We start from the raw sequence: 19,873 nt of genomic DNA on the forward strand, positions 1-19,873 counted from the left end.
TGGTTATAGGACGAGCATGTGTTATAGTCATGACATGCAAATGACGGAAACGATCATTAGAAGAGGGCACCTGTGGTCTGGTTAGCTCTACTGTAGAAGGTGTCTAAGGAGAAGACGGAGAGGGATTTATACTGCAAATAAGCATGCATTGATGACGCAGTATTTCTCAAGAGAGTGCCTCCTATTGTCTGTAGCATTTCCTTCTAAACCACTATCCTCTTTCTGAAAATTTTGTTCTTAGCACTTTCTGGAGCTTACCAGGGGGTTTCAACCAGAGAAATTTTTCAGACAAAACCCAAGTTTCTCCTACATTAAAGGGTTAATGAAAATGTCAAGGAGATGCTGCTCTATTATTGATATTGATAATATATTGATATTATTAATAGCCATGCTATTGGGAATAAAGCAAAGTTAGTGTGCTTAGGTAATGAGTATTACGTCATGACTGCCACTGAACAGCAGTAGTGGCATGCTATCAATTCCGACTCACAGTGTCCTGGTGTACAACACTATCCTCACAATTGTTGCTATGTTGGAATCCATAGTCGCAGCCACGGTGTCAATCCATTGCATTGGTTTTCCTCTGACCCACAACCAAGTAGGATGTCCTTCTCTAGGGACTGATCCTGCCTGAAAATCTGTCCAGATAACTTGAAATGACATCATTCCATCCTCTCTTCCAAGCAGCACACTAGTTATACTTCTTCATCCTTCTGGCAGTCCCTGGTATAGTCAATATTCTTCACCAACACCATGATTCAAATGCATCAGGTATTTTTCAGTGTTCCTTATTCATATGCACTGAGCTGCTAACCACAAGATCAGCAGTTCCAAACCACCAGCTGCTCTGTGGGAGAATTAAGACTTTCTACTCCCGAAAGTGGTTTCAGAAACCCGCAGAGGCAGCTCTATCCTGTCCTGTAGGGTTGCTATGAGTTAGAATTGAGTTGATGGGAGTGAGCTTGGTATTTTCATTTCATTGTCTAGTTTTCACATGCATGTGAGGCAATTAAAAATTCCATGACTTTGGTCAGGTGGTCAAAATGACTTAGTTGCTTTTTAGCACTTTAAAGAAGTCTTTTCCAGCAGACTTGCCCAATGCAATGCATCATTTGATTTCTTGACTGGTGCTTCTATGCATGTTGATCACGGATCCAAGTGAAATGAAATTCTTCACTGCTTCAGTCTTTCCTCCCCTGATGGTGAAGTTATTTGGTAGTCCATATTAAAAGCTATAGTCTTTGATCTTTATCAGTTAAGTGCTTTAACTCCTTCACGTTCAGTGAGCAAGGTTGTGTCATCTGCATATCTCAGGTTGTTAATTGAGTTTTTCGTACAGACCAATTTCTTGGATTATATGTTTAGGGCTATAACTCTGACAGGCACCTTTCCTGGTTTGAAATCACAAAACATCCCATTTTTTCTGTTCGATCAACTGCCTCTTGGTCTCTGTTCAAGCTTTACACGAGTACACTAAATGTTCTGGAATTCCCATTCTTCACAATGTTATCCCCAATTTGTTATGGTCTAACAGTGGAGTGCCTTTGAGCAGTCAATAACACACAGGTAAACGTCTTTGTTCTAACTTTGTTTTCAGTTGAGCTCCATCTCATATCAGACTTGATAATTGCTTATTCTATGTCCTCTTCTAAATATGGCTTGGATTTCTAGCAGTTCCTTGTCAATGTACTGCTGCAACTGTTTTTGAAAGATCTTTAGTAAAAGAAATCGTGGACAGGAGTGCGTTTAATATTATGCTGAGTTGAGCTAACTAGCAAGACAAAGGACAATACTTATTACTAGTGGAGGGAAACAGGATCAAGGAGGAAGGTCTATGGTGGAAGTTATGTAAATCTCCCCCAAATAAGAATATAAATTGTTCAGGTGGAACCAAGCCTTGGCAGAGAGTGACTTGATGATTTATATGTGTATATGCAACCCACAGCAATCAGGGTTAGGACAGCATGTGGTTGCTCTGCTGCGGGTGAAGCCTCAAGGAACAGTTTTGGAGGAGTTTGTAGACAGAGAAGGAGGTCATGAGGTGGTGGTGTTGAAAGGGAAGTGATGGTCTCTGTGTGCTTAGGATTTCTTCTCATTATTGCCTCCATTACTGATTTGGTTATAATCCGTTTAATAAATATTCGTGTGCTTCAGGTTGGCTCAGCTTGTTCTACCTGGTGGCTACTGCTGCATGGAAGGAGACCACAGCACTGGGAAACCGTAGTATCCACTACCCTTCAAGCTACCAGGAGAATAATCTGGGGACAATTTTGTCTTGTGGATCAGAGAGAAAATGTTCAACCTGGTCTCTCTCTCTCTCTCTCTCTCTCTCTCTCTCTCTCTCTCACACACACACACACACACACACACACACACACACACTTTAGACAACAGAAATTTACTATCTCACAGTTCCAGAAGTTTGTAGTTTGAATGCAGGGTGTTGGTGCCCTCCAAAGTCTTGAACCTGTGATCTTCTCTTCAGTTTGGTACATTATTTATTCATGAAATGCTAATGTTTAGTTCTGGATTTTGAGACAAAAATATTTTCCTTGGGGAAGGGAGGGGATAAAATGAGGAGCTGATACCAAGGGCTCAAGTAGAAAGAAAATGTTTTGAGAATGATGATGACAACAAATGTACAAATGTGCTTGACACAATGGATGTATGGATGGATTGTGATGAGTTGTACGAGCCCCCAATAAAATGATTTATTAGAAAAAAAATATTTTCTTGTCTCTCACCGCTTCTCCCCAGGTGCTCCTTGGCATGTAGATACATCTTCACACGTCCTCCTCTCTTTGTGTCTTTTCTCCTCTTTTATAATGTTATTACCCAGATGGGATTAGGACCCACCCTCTTCCAATATGATCTGATATTAACTAACAACATCTTCAAAGACCCTATATCCAAACAAGATCACGTTCACACCTCTCAAGTGTTAGGCCCTCACCATATATTTCTTGGAGACACAATTCAATTCTTAACAGTGGCTTTTCTCACTTCTCATCCTCGTTCCCCATTCCTTGTGTTCTGAGTTCAGAGATCATCTTCCAGACAAACCATCGGCACCCAAGATCTTGGTGTAGAGTCTTATTTTGGGGGGAATTCTAACTAGGGTAGAAGGAGTCTTCTTTAAAATGCAAGTCAGTGTGTGTGTCCACTTACTTGGTGGAATCTAATGTGCTTGCATCATTCTGGTGTAAATACAGGAAAATACGGGGTTTGGCTTTCCAGCTTCTCCGGTCGTTAGAAGGGTGACATAGGTTGGAGGCTGTGAGCCAATCCAATGTCCCCACTTAAAAACAACAGCAACGCCCACAAAAACCTTTTCATTGTAGTTTGGGTGAAAGTTTACAAAGTAAATTAGTTTTTTCATTCAAAAAATGTGTACACATTTTGCTTTGGCATTGACTATAACCCCTATACTGTAACAGCATTCTTCTCACTCATTTTCTCCACTGCCTGTCTCCATTCACCCTTCTTCCTTGACCCTTCTGACCGCCAGAGCCTTGCTTCCTGGCAAACGCTGACCTTTGGGTCTGGTGTGGCTGTTCTGAGCAGTATGTTCCTCTCTGGTGTTGTTGTTCACTTGCTAGGTCTGCTGACTTATTGCTTGACTGAAAGTTGACTCTCAGGTTTTGAAGGGTGTCAAGGGCCATCAACTTAGATTCGCTTGTGAAAGTATTGACTACTTACAAGCAATTTCACAACTAAAGAAAAACCTCGTTGGATTCCCTTGGCCTTTAAGCCTTTAATCATACACTTCTATGATATACTAACAAAAAGCATAATTTTAATATCAGGAAAAGAGGTTTTGTGACTGGGGCCCTTAAAAATCTTATATTACAATTCAGCCATCACCAGGCAAGAGATGGATCCTTCCTAAGGCAAGCAGTCATGTCCAAATAACCAGTGTTTTAATTCTACATATTCACATTATTTATAGTAGTACTGGGACAGTAAAGTCAAATTGCTACAACAACTTAAATAAGAAAGTTCTTCTATTTTACCTTTTTTCATTGATTCTTTTTCCAATCCTTCCTTATATGTGAACAAGAGTTCATCAACTTCATTCAGATCCAGGAAGCCTGAGCTATCGCAGTCCCACTTCTGAAAGAGGGCTTCTAGTAGCAGTCCCTTTCGAACCCTTGAAGCCTTTTGCCTACTCTAGGATAAAAACAGGATAACAGGCGCGAATGACAGTTTTCACCGTGGCAATGGGCATCCTGTGTCTGCACTCAAGAAAAGCACAGGGACTTTTTACAAAAGCAGCTTGGCTTTGGAGTTCAAGTGATATGAATAGAACCATGTGGGAAACGAATTTTAATTTCCTAAATACCCTTTCCCAATTTTATTTCTCAACAGCAACAAAGCTAACCCAGACATCCACTTTATTGGCCTAAAACGCATAGAGATAAGACGAGCCTTCAGAACCTTTGATTTACTCCTTTGCACTCTACTTCCCAGTTGCTCAGGAATGTGACAATAGCCTGGCTTCTTGGTGTGATATGCTTTGTGGTGGAAGGAGAATGGCCTTGCTCAAACAATGAACAATGTCTCTATTTTTTTAAACATATTTTTATATTTCACATTGACTTAATTTAAAATTTATTTTATTTCCCTTTTAGATTTATTCCTAGTTAATCCTGACAGTTAGGTAGTAATCGAGTGAGTATCTAGATAGAGTTGATTGCAAAAATAAAGGAAATAGATCCCATCAGGCTAAACAAGCAGTATTATGAGGGTAAACAGGATACCAGGTCTGAATTAGGTTGAGAAGAGGCATAAGGTTGATGAGATTACCAAATATGTTTGGTGAATCTAATTTATATATTTAATACAGAAGTTCATAAATGGCTTGCTTCATTTGTCTATCTCTCAAGTAAGTAGCACATTCTTAGGGAATGTCTACTACCTGGGTACACATGAATACAAATGTGTATAATTCAGCCATAATCATACTTCTAGGTCCATGCCCTTGAAAATGCACTCACAAAGCAGACAGTATATGCATGCTTACATCTTTGCATATGTACATGTCTGCTCTGCAAGCTGCCAGAGAGGAAAAACAGAACTATTCCATCAGTCATCTCCTGCAAAGAGAAATCATATTATTTTTAAAAGGATACGTTTTCTTGGGCCATTTGACAGTAAAACAAAACGAAATATTTAATAACGATGCTTGCTGAATTAAAATGTTATATTTGGTCGTAAGGTTTTTAAGAAGAGCCACATTGTGCACAACTAACATTGCGAGATTTACTTTATATGAGTGACGTGGATAAATAAGGTTACCCACCTGTTCTAAGGCACTGATTTTCTCTTCCTTCGTTTCAACATAGTGCTGCTTTAAAAACGAGGCGAGGTTCTCACTGACATTCAGGGAGGTCTCTTCACCAACAAACGTCTCTAGGAGTTGCATGAACTGGAGCAGACGGAGGGAAGCACCATCAAAGGCAAACCTGCCATTTCCTTCCTTCATCTCCTGAATATTTCTGATAATTGGGTGTAGCTCTGTCAAGCATGAAACATACATCAAGCAGTCAAGCGAAAAAACTCTCTCAAAGTTTAGGGAGATTATCTGTGAGTAGTCTCCCTAAATTGTAGCCATCATTGGCTTAATTTTGCTCATTGGGAATTCGTACTTCCTTCAGGATTGTCCTCCATTTTCCTTTCGGAAAACATCTTCCACCTCTCAAGTGGTACCCAGTCTGTCCAACTTTTGTGCCAATGAGGTTTAAGTGAGATAGGTCTAAACACCCTAAGGTAGGACGGAGCAGGTGACCTTTACCCCAAGGGTATGGAATTGGTGGTTGATGTACTTTAGCTCAGATCTCTTCTGGTTTTGAGGGGGTCTACTGGAAGCTGGTCTATGACTACCATATATTTACTATTTTAATGCTCTGTTTGCCTTTCCATGACATGTATTGGTTTGGCAGGCATATTTCTGCCTTTGTGAATGAGTGTTATTGAAAGTTTTGCCCTATCCGCAACCCTCATTGTTCATGTAAATGTGCCCAGTCATTTAGGGTTTTAATCTGTACAAGTTAACAATTCATGTATTTCAGTATGAAAAGCCAGCATATATTTTTATAATTTCCTTTTCTCAACAGTATTTTAAATCCTATATTGCTGGCTAAATTAATGATACTATCAATAGAATCACCTTTTGCTTCAAGGAAATGATTTATAATGTTCTTTATCATAAACTGCTAATGATGTCTCTAAAGTGAACCAGAGACATATATAAAATGTAAGTATATAAGTGATTGGGGACTCAAACATAATTGTAGCCCTAATCTAAGAACAATTCGTTCTTATTACATGGCCCTACTGGACACTTATCCTCATGAAGAGATCACTGAAGATATGAGTGCTACATTAAAGTGTGGTGAAGAAATCAGGTGGCACCTGGCTATCAGAAAGAATAATGCATGGGGTCTTAAAGGCTTGTCTTCAAACAAGCAGACATCTAAGTGAGGCTTCAACTAAGTTCAAATGGAAGAAGCGCATCAGCCTGTGTGATCCAAGTACTGTAAATAATAAAATCCAAAACTGGAGGAGGGAATGGGGTCAGAGCTTAAGTTCTGGACCCTCAGTTTGCAGTAGGCTGTGATGACAGTGCAGGCCTCATATCATTTGCAGGGTCTGCACACAGATTACGGTTCTGGTGACCCCCCTCTGACCATAATATAGGGATGTAAATAGCTTTGTTATCAGAAAGAAAGTTTCATAGGTTGATTATGGCAGATATAGTTAGGTCAACATGCAACACATTATTTGATCTTCCTTTTGACCGATTTTAAAGTTGTTTCAATTTTTTATATGTTATGCTTTCTTTCTTATTGAGATTTTTCTCTGTTTTGATTGTCATTGTTGGTGGTGTTTTTGTTTGTTTTTGTTTTGTATGATTTTCTGTACATGAAATCCAGGATAGGTAAAACCGTAGAGACAGTAACTGGATTAATAATTACCTAGGAGAATGGCAGGAGAGTTTGGGGGGGAAGGAAGAGCTAATAACGAGTCTGAGAATGAAGAAAATGTTCTTATATTCATTGTGATGATTGCATAACTCATCTTAATATGATCAAGCTATTAAATTGTATGATATGTGAATTATATTCCAATAAATCTATTAAAATAACAAAATTTTAAGGGTGTGTTAGTCTGGGTAGACTAGAGAAACAAATTCTTAGACACACATATGTATATAAGGAAGAGGTTTATATACAAGAGCAATTGTACATTAAGAAAGCATCCCAACCCAGTCCAGTTTAAGTCCCTAAGTCCGATCATAGCCCATATGTCTGATACCAATCCATAAAGTCCTCTTCAGACTCATGAAACACATGCAATGAAGCCAAATGCAGGACGATCACAAGCCAGTGGGTAGAAAGTCTTTGGGTCCAGTGGTGTTGTAAGCATCTCAGTGCTGGCAGGGGTCTCTCTGTGGCTTCTCCAGCTTCAGAGGTCTTGTTGCATCCATGTGGCTTGTCTTCTGCAATGTCTTCCAGGGAGTAGCAGAGAGAGAAGTGTCTTCCGCCTCCAAGGAGAAAGTACCAGATTTCCCAGAATTCTCAGGAGATCTCCAGATTGACAGCCTACACTCCACCCCTACACTCTTAATCCTTAAATTGACACCAGATTAGGTGACTACCACAAAGAGAAAAAAATGAACCCTCATGCAATTTTTAAAAAAATTGTCAAAGTATAAAACAAAAGAAAAGAATATGAATTAGCAGGAAACAAGAACTTGACCAAGAAGTTTCACCAAAATAGTTCGAGAACAGAAAATTTGTTATTTGTTATAAGTACAAATTTTGCAGATAAAAGGAAAATAATCCCTTTTTTTCATTAGACAAACTTTATTGCATCAAAGCATAACAGACAAGTCTTAAGGAATCATCTAGAGACTGTGGCTGGACACCGCTTAGATCAGCGGTTCTCTACCGGTGGGTCATGACCCCTTTGGGGTTCAAACGTCTCTTTCACCGTGGTCGCCCCAATTCATCACAGTAGCAAAATGACAGTGATGAAGTAGCAACGAAAAGACTGTTATGGTTGGGGGCTCACCAACACATGAGGAACTGTCTGAAAGGGTCTCGGCATAAGGAAGGTGGAGAACCAGTCTTAGATCTTACTCATCAGCGTGCTGAACTGTTCCTTTTTCAGACACAGATACCATCCAAAATTTTTTTGATATCCTTGTTTTTAATTGTTGTGGCTTGCTGAATTAAAGCAGCTGAAATTGATACAAGCTCAATGTTGTTTCCTTTAAGAATTAACTCATCATTCTGGCCTCGAGAAACCGAACAAGCAACACCTGTCCTCATGAGAACCCTTCCCAATGTATTTTTCACTCAAGAAGTTACGGATTTCATCAAGAGGGCCATTCTCCTGAATAACCACATTGATGGGAAGTGGACATATACAGACCTCAGGGTAACCCCTTTGACCCTGTTCTGTGCATGACTGCAGATATTGCTGATGGGAGCCAGTTCTTTTGTATTTGCCCCACCATGTGTCAACCTGAAGCCTCTCTTATTTTTTCTTCCAAGGAGACTGAGTTCTACTTTGATGTGATTGAAGCCCCTTCACAGGGTTCGTCTAGGCCCCTTCACCATGACTGTGCACCCCTTCAGGGAAATGCCAACATTCTCTGGAATGTCAACAGTCAGTTGCTGAGAATGGTCTTCATTCTCACAGCAGATGTGGCAAAGCAGGGAGATAATCTTGATCGAACTAGTTATACTAATTACTGATATGAAAGGCAAAATGCTAAAATAGCATTCTAGTAACATGTGAGTTCTAATTGGAACCCAAATCCACTGCCATTAAATGGATTCCAATGCATAATGACCCCATATAAGGTTTTCAAGGCTGTAAATCTTTATGGGAGCAGATAGCTCCCAGGTACTCCTGCAGAACAGCTGGTGGGTTTGAACCACCAACCTTGTGGCTAGCCACCCAATGCTTAGCCAACAGCACTACCAGGGCTCCTCTTGTTAGAATAATAGTGGTTAAATATCTAGTTGACCTGGGATCTAAAAGATACTTGTTGCTCCATTGAGTAGATCTTTCTTTGTAAACCTTTAAAAAACAAGGCTGATTCTCATCTGTCTTATATCTTTGGATGTGGAACTACCAGAGTGAGAAATAGCTTGAATGATATTTTTGAGTTTTAAGTTCTAAATGTGCAGGACCAGGTTCCAAAGTAGTCTTAGAGCCATGTAATGGTAAAAAAAAAGAAGCCTGGTGGTGTGGTGGATAGGCACTCTGCTCTTAACATAAAGGAGAACGATGTGGCAGTATGCATCCATAAAGATTTATAGTCTTGGAAACACTACAGAGCACTGCATTGTAAACAAATCCACAGAAGTAGATTTGGTTTGCGAATAAAGAAAAAAGGGTATTCCTACTGCCTTAAGTTTACAAATAGAAAAGCTTTCAACAGCACATCACCCCAACCCAAAACATTAATCCCCTCCAGCCACAGTGGAGGGATGTGAATAGCCTTGCTATCAGACAATGAGCATTGTAAAGTCTACTATGGTAGTTATCATTAGGTTAAAATGTAATATCTTGTTATTTGATCTCCCTTGTGACCCAGTTAAGTTGTTTCAGTTTAAAAAAAAAGAGAGAGAGAAATAACATGGATTAAACTTCCAGTTCACCACTTGTCTGTTTGTCGTACTGTGGTGGTTTGTGTGTTGTTGTGATGCTAGAAGCTATCTCAATGGTATTTCAAATGCCAGCAGGGTCACCAAAGTGAACAGGTTTCAGAAGAGCTTCCAGGCGAAGAAGAGACAATGAATGACTCAGCTCCCCCCCACCCTCTTTTTGGAGGAAGGAGCCCTTGAAAACCTAATGCATAGCTGTGCAACACTGTTAGATACTGAAGGCCTAAGGAACGGAAGCAGAACTTTGTTGGAGATAGTGCCGGGCCAGTTGGAGGGTATTTAAAGTGTGACTGAGGAGGAGCGCTTTCTCAGAGTGGAGTTGACTCTGGTGATGGGAGTCGGGTAAAGCCTGTGGAAGAGTGGAGCCTTCGGGACTTTCATTTGCTGATGGAGCATGATTCAAGGTAAGGAGAAACAGCAGCACACATCTGTTAATAATCAGAACTTGGAATGTGCAAAGAACGAATCTAAGGAAACTAGAAGTGGTCAAAAATGAAACGGAAGGCATAAAGATTGATATCCTAGGCATTAGTGAGCAGAAGTGGACAGGTATTGACCACTATGAAGCAGAAAAATAATATGATTTATTATAGCAGGAATAACACAATCAAGAGAAAAGGCAAGGCATTCATTGTCAAAAAGGACATTGTAAAATCAATCATAAAGTACAATGCTGTCTGTGATAGGATTATATCTATCCACCTTCAAGGAAATCCAATCAATATAACTATTATTCAAATACCGTATACACACGTGTATAAGCCGAGTGTGTCAGCACATTTTTAGGTGGTAAAATTCGGTGCCTCAGCTGATATTCCGGTCGGCTTATACTCGAGTATATATGGTATACAAAAGCTCGTGATAAAGAAGTTGAAGAATTCTACCAACTTCAGTTGAAAATTGATCAAGAATGCAATCAAGATACATTGATAGAAATTACTAGTGGTAGAAATGCAAAAGTTGGAAACAAGGAGGAAGGAAAATATCGTCTTGGTGGTAAAAAAACAAAGCTGGAGATTGAATGCAGAGTTTTGCAAAACCAACAACTTGTTCATAGAAAATACTTTTTTCAACAACACATGGATTTCTCCGGATGGAATACACAGAACTCAAATTGACTACATCTGTGGGAAGAGAAGATGTAGAAATTCATTATCAACATCTAAAACCCAGACAGGGGCTAAATGTGGAACAGACCATCAATTACTCACATGTAAGTTCAGGATAAAGCTGAAGAAAATTAAAACAAATTCATGAGAGCCAAAACATGACTGTAAGCCTATCCCACATACATTTTGAGTTCGTTTCAAGAACAAATTTGACACATTGAACACTAGTGACACAAGACCTGATCAGCTATGGGAGGACATCAAGAAAATAATTCATGAAGAGAGCAAAAGGTCATTAAAAAGACAAAAAAGGAAGATCAAAATGTATATAATGAACATCTTCTCAAGTGTTTCTTGGCCACTTAAATATCTCCTTTGCATAAATGCCTATTCAAGATTTTTGTCCACTTAAAGAAAGAGAAACATCAAAAGAAGAGTTGCATTGGCCATGATCCGATCGCTGAAGACAAATGGGTGCATAAGGAAATGTGGTGAAGAAAGCTGATGGTGCCCGGCTAGCTTTCAAAAGGTATAGCATCTGGGGTCTTAAAGACTTGAAGGTAAACAAGAGGCCTACTAACTCAGAAGCAACAAAGCCCACATGGAAGAAGCACACCAGCCTGTGTGATCACGAGGTGTCGAAGGGATCAGGTATACGGCATCATCAGAACAAAAAATCTTACCACAGTGAATGAGTGGGGGAGTGCAGAGTGGATACCCAAAGCCCATTTGTAGGCCACTGGAGATTCCCTTGCAGAGGCGTATCGGGAGGAGATGAGCCAGTCAGGGTGCGATGTAGCAACGATGAAAAATACAATTTTTATCTAGTTCCTAAATGCTTCCTCCCCCTCCCTCCCACTACCATGACTCAAATTTGACCTTGCAAGTCTGGCTAGACCAGAGGATGTACACTGGTACAGATAGGAACTGAAAATCCAGGGAATCCAGGGCGGATGAGCCCTACGGGACCAGTGGAGTGAGTGGCGAGACAGGGAGGGTAGAGGGAGAGTGGGTAGGAAAGAGGGAACCGATTGCAGGGAACTATATGTGACCTCCTCCCTGGGGGACGGACAACAGAAAAGTGGGTGAAGGAAGACGTCGGACAGGGCAAGATATGACAAAATAACAATTTATAAAATATCAAGGGCTCATGAGGGAGGGGGGAGCGGGGAGGGAGGGGAAAAATGAGGACCTAATTGGGGGTGGGGTTTAAGTGGAGAGAAAATGTTTTGAGAATGATTAGGGCAATGAATGTACAAATGTGCTTTACACAGTGATGTGTGTATGGATTGTGATAAGAGTTGTATGAGCCCCTAATAAAATGATTAAAAAAAAAATCATGTACCTGCAAATCTGGGGTGACCATAGATTAAGTTTGCCTGTTCCCCATCTTCAACTTTTGGGTACTTCATCTTCAACTTACAAGTAAAAAATGTACCTGTAAAAAGTCACATTAAAAAACATAGCCAATTTAACTTTACTGTCACAGTATTTTTGTTCTAGAGTATAAATGAAAGGAGGATTAAATGAGAAGTTACCTGACCATGACTTTCCTTCTATTTGCGGCGACTTGGGTTCACAAGATTGTTGTTTCTGAACTTTCTTTGCAATTTCTAGGAGGTCCAAAAGAAAATGCCCATAAATTGGATATATTAGGACTACAATTCTGTTATACATGTATTCTAAGGCTAATGAGTGAAATGCCTTGCATATAGAACATTAAAAACTTCTCTTCAGGTACTTTCTCGTACATGTAAAATGTTGAACCACAGTGAAAACATTTAACTTTAATTGTGGAGAGGTGCTGTATGGAACAACCTGTTTGTTTCCCATTTGGTCACACAAAATGAAGACTAAAATTTATAGCTTCTCTCTCAGGTAGGTATAATTATATGTCTTCATTCTGACCAAGAATATGTGAAGGAAAGTGATGTGCAGTTACCTCCCCCTTCTTTCTCTGAGCTTTCTACTCAGGATGTGGACTTGATGGTGGGCCATCTTGAACTATAGGGTTGGAGGAGCCACTGGCCAGAAGAAACTTTAGGCCCTTCAGATTTTTATGGGTCTGAACTGTCATACACGTTTTTGTTTTTATATGAAAAAGGAAAACCCCTGTGTTGCTCAGACATCATTCATTTGAATTGCCGCTAATGTAGCATTTGATTAAATAGTAATGTCATTAAATTTTTTTACCAGCAAGTCCTATTATGTAAGGAGAACCAGAAATTATAACAAACAAACAAAACGAACTTACTGCCATTGAGTCAATGCCAAGTCATAGCAACTCTATCAGACAGGATAGAACTGCCCCTGTAGGTTTCTGAGACTGTAACTCTTTACAGAGTAGAAACCCCTGTGGTTTCAAACTGCTGACCTGGCAGTAAACAGCCCAACCTCTATATGACCAGGGTTCCTCCCCGCAGTTTTAAATAGAGACTTTCTTTGAGATGATAGGATTTTAGAATTACATAAACAAACAAACTCAAACTTATTGCTGTTGAGTTGATACCAACTCGGTGACTCTCTAGGACAGAGTAGAACTGCCTCGTGGGGTTTTCAATGTTACCACGTCTTTCTCCTGAGTGGCTGGTGAGTTCCAATAGCCAATTCGGTAAGCAGCCGTGTTTACCACTGTGCCACAGAATGCCATTAGAATTTTAAAATAATGACACCTATCTGAGGTCTTAGGAGTCATTGTGATTGGCTGTGTGAAAGATTAGAATTTTCAACAGAGAGGGAACACGTATTTGAACTGCAGTGTTCTTTCTATCTTAAAGATGACTTTAATAATGTGTATGGAACTGAAAAAGGGAAGACCCGTTTCATAGTTGAAATACAAGAAATCTCTGAAGATGGTTTCTAATACCATCTACCACAGCTAGAACAAAATGGCTTCTGCTGCTTTTCAGGGAATTAAATATTTCATCTCTAGCATTACCAGATTTCTTCCTCACAAATGAGCTTGTGGTGAAAAAGGAAAATCTTCGTAAACTGACAGTGGAACCATCTGGAACATATTTCATTGATTTTCCAAGCTATAGACTTGTGTTATAGACTCATGTTGAGTGGCAAAACATATCAGTCTGCATGACCTGTTAGGCCAGGAGAAATTCTAACTTGGGTGGACATTAAAAAAAAATCACTCCACGAAACAGGGATCTGACATGGTCAGAGAACTGCATTCCTACCTGAAAGCCCATCTTTTCTACTTGATGTTGGAATTTCTTGCAGTTCAGAACTTATAGGCAGGTCCTCTTTATATGTTTGCCTCTGGAACAACTCTTCCTGTGGAGGGATTGCCATGGACTTGGATGTAACCTCTCTCATTTTTGTACTTGAAGTCGAGTGTAAGTTCTGATGTTCTGGGACTGGCTCTATGGATAATCCTTGTTCTATTATTGACCCTCGTTGTACCACTGACTCTCTGCGTGGTTCTTGTTCTGCGGTTGACCCTCTGTGTGATCCTGGTATCACGGACCCCTCAGGTGGCTCTTTTTCTGCAATTGACTCTCTGCTGCGTGGGTCTGCTGCCACTGACTCGCTGAGTAATTCTTCTTCTGTCATCGACTTTTGATATGGTCTCTGTGCTGTTCTTGATTGTCTGTGAAATTCTTGTTTTACAATTGGTTCTTTCGGGATTTCTTGTTCTGCAGTTAATTCTACTCCGGTTTCATGTTCGAAAGTCGACAGGCTCTGTGGTTCTTGTTCTGTAATCAGCTCTCTTTGTTGACTTTGTTCTGTAATCGACTCTCCACTGGCTCTTTCTTCAGGAGTTGTCCCTGTATGAGGGTCCTGTTCTATTACTGGTGGTCCCTGCAGTGGTTCTGCAGTTGTCTTTTGCTCTACGGGTGACTTTGGTGGTGGTGGTGATTTTGTCTGTTCATCACGGATTTGTTGATCTTCTAACAATTTGCTTTGCACTTTGCTAGTATGCTTTTCAGACACTAATGTATTCATCTTTAAGATCATATCGTCAAAGTCTTCATAAATGTGATTCTGGTTATCCATGTCTCCCCAGAACTCAGGCAAGCCCATTTCTTCAAATTCAATAAGTGGCCCTACAGCAGAAAATAAAATGTTTACCTAAACAATTGATCTTATAATACAGAGTGAGAGTAATCAAATAATGTAAAAGAGCATTGGAGCAGAGTGCACAAACTATAAGCATATTGCTTTAAGTCAATATGAATTCCTGCCCTTACAAACAATGAAAACAAAAATAAGACATCGAGGCAACACACAAGAATAATACTCGCTACTCTAATTTAAAAACCATCATTTCCTAAAAGTGTAGCTTTTGAAATGAACATGATTATTCTTTGACTACTTGGAAATTTGCTTAGACTGCCTAGGCAAAAAGAAATAACTTTCTATCTCTGGTCTTCCCACAATACACGCGGCAGAGGGATGGGGAAGGGGTAACATATTTTCCATCTCAAATAGCTTTTCAATGACTTCAAAATCAAAGCAAACCTCTATCCCAGATAGTATTGCCCAGAGGCTATATTTATCCAGTAGCCATTTTCTCCCCTCTCTTCCCCTCCTCACTTTCTCCTTCACACTTCATTTTTTCCCTCCAAACTACGTGCACACCTGGTTCAGAATTCTATGGAAACATGGTATAGCATTTCCCAGAATCCAATCCAACAAACAAACTCTGGTGGGACTCATTCCACAAGCCTGCTTTTAGCTTCTCCAAATGAATAGTAACGAAGCTACGCCTGGGAGTCCTACCGCCTCTAGGAAGTCCCACCGTCTCTAGGAACGCTGCAAGTATATTACCCAAGGATCCTCAAATAACCAATCAAGACATTCTCACATAGAACTAAAATATTTAGTTCTTTAGAAAATCCAGTTAAAAGATGAAAACAATCATATTTGAGTAGTAATAGAAAAAATTCTTTCCTGTGCAAGCATAAAACTATGTATAAGTAAAATTGCATGGGAGAAGAAAATATATATCTTAGAATCGTTAGGACGCTAAGTTGAGGTCCTTAAAATAGCAATTATCATTACCAACTTAATTTCCAAAACATTCAGATTAACAGAGCAGCGGTTCTCAGTCTGGGGGTCGAACGACCCATTCACACGGGTCGCCTAAGGCCATATTTCCCATGGTCTTAGGAACCGAGACACCGCTCCTCCAGATACGCCCATATACGGGGTCACCACAACACGAGGAGCTGTACTAAAGGGTTGCAGCATTAGGAAGGTTCAGAACCACTGCATTAAAGCATCGTCGTTTTGATCTAGCTGTGTTTTCACCTGACAGTTTTTAGTATTGTACTATGGCGAAAAACACTGGTTGTCATTAACCGTGAGTTTGTGGGGAGTTTACGACTACACATAACTACGTAACATAATCCAAGGTAGACACTATGGAGAAAAGATTCCATGGGAAAAGAACGACCTTGTTTTATCACATCAATATCACTCCAATTTAAGCGAGCTCTTTTTGAGCGGCACTCACATTGCCTTGGGTTTCGGAGTAATGTCCTAATCGTTTTTGGACTTTGGTCATAGAATATTTCCAGTAATGCCAATGTCCTCTGCCGATTCAAAAACCCCACCTAAGCAGAAAGTTTGTCATTACTTGTTAGAAGGTTTAGAACTTTTATGTAATGAAATATGGCTTAACATGTTAGCTTACCACAATCACCGCCACTATCACCACCATCAAAATCATCTAACCAATACCTGCAAAGTCAAAACCAGGAAAGTCTTATCTTGCTTTAGGTTTATACTCTAATTCCCCTTCTTTATTATGTCAAAACATCTTACAAAATTTTTGTCTTGTTACTGACTTATTAATTGCTAAATCCAAAGTAGAATCTTCTGTTCTGAAATAGCCTAACTTGAGTGTACTACTTGAAACCATTAACTGCTCCTTATTCATTAATTTTGTTTCTTTGCATATTTTTGCTTTCAGGAAAACTTTTGTCACAGAAATATAGAAAGTGATAAAACTAACACGCGTGTACCTGTTACCCAGAAATGATCATTGCTAATATTTTGTGTATGTATTTTAAAGTACATAACTGATAGCATGTGTCCTTTATTCAAATTGCTTTTTTACTTACTCATCGTTGAGATCTAAGCCATAAATGAAAATAAATGTTTCATTTCTTTTAATAGCTGAATGGATATCCTATAATAGGAAAACACCGTAATTTATAAAGGTTTCTCTAATGATGGGAATTTCAATGATTTCCTGTATATTACCAAAATTTATTATTATGCCAGAATAATACTACAATGTATGTCCTTATACACACATTTCTTCTAGGTTACGGTTTCTACAAATTGAGCACAAACTTGCTATTCTCCTGGAGTAGCGATCAGGACAGACTGTGCATTAATACCCCAGGGGCATGCATTAATACCCCAGGGGCATGCATTAATACCCCAGGGGCATTCTGAGATGCGGCTGCAGTTTTGGATGTGAAGGCAATGAAGGCTGTGTGCCTTGAAGAAAACAGGCATTCTCTTATATGCTAATTGTCCCAGGGAAAGGAAAGAAAATTAATCCTCTAAAATAAGAATATGATTGCTTCATTGGCAAGGAAGGTTTAGGGAGATTTGTGGCTCAAACCTCAGCTCCGTCTGAGTACATGTAAATTCCAAGTTTCAGGTCTCTTCAATATCCATATCAGAAACCTGGCAACTCTGTTAGCTTAATTTAGATTATAGCGGTCACACTAAATTTTAGCTGACTTTTTAAATTGACATCTGCCTGAAGCTATAAGACATAAAGTTTCCTATTCAGCCATCATGGAAACTTTCTAGTTTTCTGACAGCAATAGGAGTTGTTACTTTTAAAATTCTGGGCTTGTCTTTTACTTTCTCTATAACCTCTGCAATGCAGTGAGATGAAGTTCATCCACTTAGAGGCCATATGCTCAGCATTATTATAATTATGGTCCAATGCGACAACCTCTGGCTCTCTTTAAAGTCTTTTCTCCAATACGCACTTAATTTCAAGCAATTATCAGTGACAGTTTGTTTTTTCATCAAAGAAAACAAAGATTCAATAGCGTGCAGATTCTAAGTGCTTAGCTTGATGAATGTTTAGCTAGCTAGACCCCATGGAAACACTACTAACGTATCACGATAAAAGGCATTTTAACTACCTTCAAAAGGCTCCTTCATTGTACTTCCCACTCCATCACTTCCCCAAAGCTAACTACTACTCTTCCGTCACATTAACTAGTTTTGTCTGTTTTTTAACTTTATATAAATGGAATCGTGCACTATATACTCTTTTGTGTGTTTTCTTTTGCTCCACATTCCGTCTATAAATATTATTCTTGTTTCACTTACTGTAATTCATTTGTACATTGATACATAGCTATAGATTCTACTGAATATATAAAAAATTATCCACTCTATTGCTGATGGACATTTGTGCTGCTTTTAGTTTTCAACTATTACAACTAGTCACATTTTGTTGTCATACTTTCAGCCATATCTAAGAATCCACTGCCAAACACAAGGTTGTAAAAAAATTACCTATGTTTTTTTCTTCTAAGTGTTTATTATTTTAGTTCTTCTGTTTAGGTCATTGGTCCGCTTTGAGTCAATTGTTGTATGTCGTGTAAGGCAAAGATCCAACTTTAATTCTGCATGTGGCTAACCAGTGCCCTAGCCATTTATCAAGGAAAGCATTCTTTCCCCCTTTGATGGTCCTGACATTCTTGTTGGAAATCAACTGGCCATAGATGTTGTCTTATTCTAGCCTCTCAGTTCTATTCCATTGATCTATACATGTATTTTTAATTGAATATCACCTATATTGATACCGTAGCTGTGTAGTTTTAGAATTTGAAGTGCAAGTCCTCAAAAATTTCAAGCTTGTTTTCATTATTCTGGGACTTCTTGCGATTGCATATGAATTTGAGGATCACCTCTTCCATTTCAAGGATCCCTGGTGGTGTAGTGGGTTATATGTTGGGCAGATAATTGCAAGGTTGGCAGTTCAAACTCATCTGTAACTAGAGATCATTTTAGTTCTTACTTTCCAATTATGATTCATGTATAATTACTCTGACTAGAGCTTCCAGTAGAATTTTGAATAGCAGTGGCAAAAATGGGCATCCTTACTTTGTTCCCCATCTTAGGTATAAGGCTTTCAATCGTTCACCAGAGAATATGTTAGCTTTGGGTTTGGATTTTTTTTTTTTAATGGATGCCATTTATCATATTGAGGAAGCTCCCTTTTATTTCCAGTTTTCTAAGGGTTTTTATCATGAAAGGGTATGGAATTTTTTCAAACGCTTCTATCTCCCACATCAATTGAGAAGACTGTGTTTTTCACCCTTTGGTCTCTTGATGTGACCTATCACATTGGTCAATTTTCTTCCACTGAACTACCTTTGCATTCCTAGGATAAATCCCATTTGATGATGATGTGTAAATATTTGTTTAGTTAGTATTTTGTTGAGGATTTTTGTGTCTACATCCATAAGAAGATACTGGTCAATATTTTTTTAAATGTTATCTTTTCCTAGTTTGGATAGCAGGTTAATGTTGGCCTCATAGAATAATTTCAAAAGTATTCCCTGCTTTTCTATTTTTTGAAAGAGTTTGAGAAGCATTGGTGTTAAATGTTCTTTAAAGGTTTGCTACAATTCAGCAGTACAGCCATCTGGTCCTGGATTTTTCTTTGTTCAGCGGCTTTTGATTACTGATATTTCCCTCTGACAACAAAAGAAGAACAGCTGTACCATAGATGGCTGTTCATGAGCTTGTAAGACCTCAATCATTACTCACCAAAGTCGGGTAGAGAACATTGTCTTTATGGACTATGTTATGCCAGTTGACCTTGATGTCTACCAAGATATCTTGATCCCCCTGGTCCAAGGACTCATTCTTTCAGGGTGTTTGGTTATGTCTAAAATGTTTTCATAAATTTGCACCCTGCATACTCTAGCTGCATATGCTCTATCTATCTATCTATCTATCTATCTATCTATCTATCTATCTATCAATCATCTATCTAATTATTTATCTATCATCTATATTCTTTATGACCCCTGGTCATGTAGTAGGCTATGTACTTAGCTGATAACCACCAGCTAAGTG

At 39.1% G+C, this 19,873-nt stretch overlaps 1 protein-coding gene across 1 annotated transcript in view; it reads right to left on the minus strand.

Annotated features, from left to right (window-relative positions):
- The window catches only part of EFCAB5 (EF-hand calcium binding domain 5), a 138,727-nt gene that overhangs the window by 48,976 nt on the left and 69,878 nt on the right, over positions 1-19,873 (minus strand). The window contains exons 7-12 of the mRNA XM_004707321.2: positions 16,263-16,362; positions 13,981-14,850; positions 12,331-12,405; positions 12,138-12,230; positions 5,303-5,517; positions 4,014-4,170 (exon numbers count right to left, since the gene is read on the minus strand). Of these exons, the coding sequence (XP_004707378.2) occupies positions 4,014-4,170; positions 5,303-5,517; positions 12,138-12,230; positions 12,331-12,405; positions 13,981-14,850; positions 16,263-16,362 (1,510 nt within the window). The remainder of the gene's footprint in view (positions 1-4,013; positions 4,171-5,302; positions 5,518-12,137; positions 12,231-12,330; positions 12,406-13,980; positions 14,851-16,262; positions 16,363-19,873) is intronic.

The sequence above is a fragment of the Echinops telfairi genome, unplaced genomic scaffold, assembly GCF_000313985.2.
Source record: "Echinops telfairi isolate 266 unplaced genomic scaffold, ASM31398v2 ScPeMD7_7458;HRSCAF=8496, whole genome shotgun sequence".
NCBI lineage: Eukaryota > Metazoa > Chordata > Mammalia > Afrosoricida > Tenrecidae > Echinops > Echinops telfairi.